The 4,631-nt window shown below is 53.0% G+C and overlaps 1 protein-coding gene across 1 annotated transcript in view; it reads right to left on the bottom strand.

Annotated features, from left to right (window-relative positions):
• The window catches only part of DOCK5 (dedicator of cytokinesis 5), a 78,847-nt gene that overhangs the window by 10,967 nt on the left and 63,249 nt on the right, over nt 1-4,631 (bottom strand). The window contains exons 45-49 of the mRNA XM_031063572.1: nt 4,572-4,631; nt 3,985-4,161; nt 1,607-1,690; nt 1,072-1,209; nt 166-332 (exon numbers count right to left, since the gene is read on the bottom strand). The exon at nt 4,572-4,631 is cut by the window's right edge and continues 7 nt beyond it. Of these exons, the coding sequence (XP_030919432.1) occupies nt 166-332; nt 1,072-1,209; nt 1,607-1,690; nt 3,985-4,161; nt 4,572-4,631 (626 nt within the window). The remainder of the gene's footprint in view (nt 1-165; nt 333-1,071; nt 1,210-1,606; nt 1,691-3,984; nt 4,162-4,571) is intronic.

The following is a 4,631-nucleotide window of genomic DNA, read 5'->3' as shown; positions in this document are numbered from 1 at the left end:
CCAACCCCGCCCAGTCCCTGCCATCACTGTCAATCACTGCCAGTCACTGTTAGTCACTGCCATCACTGTCAATCACTGCCATCAATGCCAATCACTACCAGCACTGCCAATCACTGCCATCACTGCCAAACTCTACCAGCCACTGCCATCACTGCAGCCACTGACCCGTCGGAGCCCGGCCTGGAGGAAGCGCTGTCGGACGAGGTGGATGAGGTGGAGACCACAGAGGAGGCCACGGAGGTGACCGAGAGCCTCCTGAGGGTGGAGGACATGATGTAGGGCAGCACCACCGAGCCCGAGCGGCTCGGCTTCCGGTCCGTCAGCAGCGGGGGCTGCAGGGAGGGAACACAGTGAGCAAACAGCAGATCTGCAGCAAGGCCGACTCTGCACTGGGGCCTGGCAGGCTGGGCCCAGCAGCAAGGCTGGCTCTGCACTGGGGCCTGGCAGGCTGGGCCCAGCAGCAAGGCTGGCTCTGCACTGGGGCCTGGCAGGCAGAGCCCAGGGCCTGAACCCGGGGACACAAGGGTTAACAACAGCAAGGGGCCTGCACTTGGGCCACAACCCCCAGCTTGGGGACAGAGCTGCTGGACACAAAAGGACCTGGGGGCACTGATAGACAAAGCTGGACATGAGCCCAGGTGTGCCCACGTGGCCAAAAAGGCCAAAGGCACCTGGGTGGGATCAGGAGCAGAGTGGCCAGCAGGAGCAGGGCAGGGACTGTCCCCTGGGCAATGGGACAGGCCCCACCTCAAGGGCTGTGTCCAGTTCTGGGCCCCCCAGTTCAGGAAGGAAAAACAGAATATATTTTAGGGAATTTCCCCATGGAAAGGGGGCTCAGGGCCTGGCACTGCCCAGGGAGGGTTGGAGTGCCCATCCCCAGAGGTGGCACTCAGAGCTCTGGGCTGGGGACAGGGTGGGCACTGGGCACAGATGGGACTCCCTGGTCTCAAAGCTCTTTCCCAACTCTGATGATTCTGGGATTCTGTGACACCACCTCACACCCACCCATAGGTGGAAAAGGGGGAGTTGGGTTCCTCTGGGGCAAAACGTGGAAGAACCAGGTTCCCTCACCAGAGTTATGACCCCATACTGCTTCTCCACCTTCCTCCTGAGCTCCTTGAAGCAGGCTGTGAGCCTCTCGTGCAGCGGCTTCAGCTGCTCCGTCAGCTTCTCGCCGTGGATCCGGATCCCCTCTGCCAGGAGAGGCATCTGAGGCAGGGTGGGAGGAAGGAGCAGAATGAGCTGCAGGAGCACAAACCAGCCCTCCTGCTCCCCAGAGGGTGAGTTCAGCAGCTCAGATAAAATTAAAGGATTTAAATCAACGTGTTTTGTGTTTGCAGAGGGGAAGATAAACAGGGACACAGCAAGGGAGCTGAAGTGCTGCCTCAGAGCTGCTGCCAGCGAGGGAACTTCAGTGCTGCAGCTCCAGGTGTTGAACAAACATCAACATTTTCCCCAGGCCAGGCTGGATGGGATTTGGAGCAGCCTGGGATAGTGGAAGGTGTCCCTGCCCATGGCAGGATGGGCTTCAAGGTCCCTTCCCACCCAAACCATTCCAGGATTCCCTCTTCCCTCCCCAGTGCCTCCAGCTCTCCCAGTTCCATACCTGTATAGCAATTTGTTGCTTGAGCAGCTCAATTTTGTCTTGATCTTCAGGATGTTCTTGGAGATATTTCTCTGTGAAGAAGGCCTGGAAGCACAGAGAGAAGGTGACACAGGTGACACAGACACTGCTTCCTCAGCACCTCTGAAGATCCTTTAAGAGCAATTCACTGCCATTATTCCTCATATTAAACCCAAACTGTGCTGGCACCAAGCTGGGGGACAAAGAACCAGGGTTATTTCTTGGGAAGAGAGAACAAAGCCCACTTTTTATTTTAAAAAACTAATGTTTTTTTTCTAGTGAGACACATGGAAAAACAGTTACTGCATCAGAAAGGGTTTGCTCAGTCCTGATCCCCTTCTCACAAACCAGCATTGATTTGAATAACTGAGGTTCCACCACTTCTACTTCTCACTTAAATGTGAGTGACAGACCCAAAACCTCAAGTTCTGACTTCAAAAAGCCTCTTTCTTTTCCAGCAGTCAGTGCCCCACAGCACACAAGCACAGCTGCCCCAAGGACAGCAAAGCAGCTCCTGCTGCAATTTCCTTATTTCAGCCCCTAAATCCCTTGTTTTCACCTGGGGCTGGTTACAAAGATTCAGTAGAAATAAAGACCATGCTGGGATCTGGGCTCCCAGTTTCCTTCAACAAAGCACCTTTAGTCTCCATTTCTCCTGGGTTTACCTTTAATCAGCACAATCTGGTCTTGGTTTGAAGTTGAACAAAAACAAATCCACTTTCCTGGACTGAAAACTTAAATTTGTGCCAATTCCCATGATGCATCCCATTAAAATGGATCCCAATTCCTGCTCAGAATATTTTTTTTCCTAGATAAACCCCCTAATAAGTTTTTCATTTGTTTCTCTGAGCTATTTCAGCCTCTGAGTATATTTTTTTTTACTTCTGTAAGACTGGACTGTGGTACAGGTTTATAGGGCTGGGGGTTTGATCCTGAACAGGATGGAGGTGAGCCTGGGAAAGGGCTGCTGGGTTGGTCCCAGAGGATTTTCCTTGAAAGTGCTTAATTATTGCAAGATGAAAGATGTTTAAAAACCCCAACTTTGGGTTTTGGCTACAATGAAACAATTAAAACTCAGATTTTAGCCGCCCACAAAAGCCAAATGTTCTGCACTGATCTGCAGCTGAAATAGGAAAATATGAACCAGAAATGAGTATTTCCAGATGTGCCTGCAGAGATTTTGTGTTTTCTAGTTTTAACTGCTTTCCCACTTCTGTAATTCTAAACTTGATGTCAACCTTAATTCATAAAATGGGAGGATTCAGGGCCAAATTCAGCCCTGGCAAAGCACCCAAACTCCTCTGGAATCAGCAGAGTCAGACCCCAGATCAATCAGCCCCTCTCCCAATTAACGTGTGCACCTCATTTCATGGGGCTGGGACACAGCTGAGGAGAATTAAATGTGTTTTACCACATTCCACGCCTTTGTGGAAACAAGCAGTGCATTCTGTGCTGGGCATTTCATCATTAGGTGGAGGGAATCAACAGCTTAAGTTAAACATCACAAAAAAGAACAACCTACACTGCTCAAGTGAAGTCAGCTGAGTAAACCTGCACAGGAAATGCTGCTTTTTTTCCTGAATCATTTGCTCTGTTGCAAGACTCCAAAGACACAGAGGCTGCTGGCAAGAGAAAGCCTCTTCTGCCTGCTCATTCCCTATTGATCCAGGGCAGAAAGGGCAGGTTTGGGCTTTTCTCTGCTACCTGGGCTGCCTGAGCACCTCTGTGCCCCACAAGGCAGGAGCAGGTTCTCATCCCACTGCAGAGGAGGCCCAGAAGGGATCAGAGCCCTGTGCAGCCTGGCCTTGGGCACTGCCAGGGATCCAGGGGCAGGCACAGCTGCTCTGGGAATTCCCTCCCAGGGAACAATTCTGCCCAATATCCCATCCATCCCTGCCCTCTGGCAGTGGAAGCCATTCCCTGTGTTCTGTCCCTCCATCCTTTGTCCCCAGCCCCTCTCCAGGGAATTCTGGAATAATCTGTGTTGGAAGGGACCTTAAAAGTCCCCCAGTGCCACCCCTGCCATGGGCAGGGTCACCTCCCACTGTCCAGCCTGGCCTTGGGCACTGCCAGGGATCCAGGGGCAGCCACAGCTGCTCTGGGAATTCCAGCCCAGCCCCTCCCCACCCTCTCAGCCAGGAATTCCCAATTCCCAATATCCCATCCATCCCTGCCCTGTGGCAGTGGCAGCCATTCCTTGTGTCCTGTCCCTCCATCCTTGTCCCCAGTCCCTCTCCAGCTCTCCTGGAGCCCCTTGAGGCCCTGGCAGGGGCTCTGAGCTCTCTGGAGCTTTCCCTGCTCCAGGTGGACAGCCCCAGGTGTCCCAGCCCTGCAGAGGGGCTCCATGGACGCGGCAGGACCTTCTCATAGTTGGTGTAGCCCCCCATGACCGCAGGGTCCACGATGCCACTGAGCAGCATGGACAGGGGGTGCACGGGCAGGCTGCGGTCCCAGGCCTGCTGCTGCACCACGTTGGTGATCCTCTCATTGGTCAGCTCCATGGTCTCTATGGCATTCTCCAGGGGGCTGATCTCCTCCTGAGGGACAGATGAAATAGAATGAACTTTCTTTAGAGACACAGAATAAACCTTTCAAACCTTCATGCAATTTTAGGGAGAAATTCCTCCCTGTGAGGGTGGGCAGGGGCTGGGAGGGAATTCCCAGGGAGCTGTGGAAGTGTCCAAGGCCAGGCTGGAGCAGCCTGGGACAGTGGGAGGTGTCCCTGCCATGGCAGAGGGTGACACTGGATGATTTTAAGTAAATCCTAACCCAAACCATCCTGGGATTCCATGTTCTGTGGTCTATTCCTCTCCACTGAGTAAGAAACAAAATAATTTGCTTTTATCTGTGCCACATCCAGCAGTGGAAGGACTGGCACTCCCAAGTGTTCAAGGCTTTATCCCATGAGGGACTGAGGAGGAGGAGATGCACCCCATGGAGAGCTCACCGTTGTGACCTGTTTGACCTCAAACCACTTGAGGATGCCTGGAAAGGAATAAGCTGTCGT

This window comes from Geospiza fortis, unplaced genomic scaffold, assembly GCF_000277835.1.
Source record: "Geospiza fortis unplaced genomic scaffold, GeoFor_1.0 scaffold176, whole genome shotgun sequence".
NCBI lineage: Eukaryota > Metazoa > Chordata > Aves > Passeriformes > Thraupidae > Geospiza > Geospiza fortis.
The sequence above is the reverse complement of the archived record's forward strand: the minus strand, read 5'-3'. Positions and strand labels throughout refer to the sequence as shown.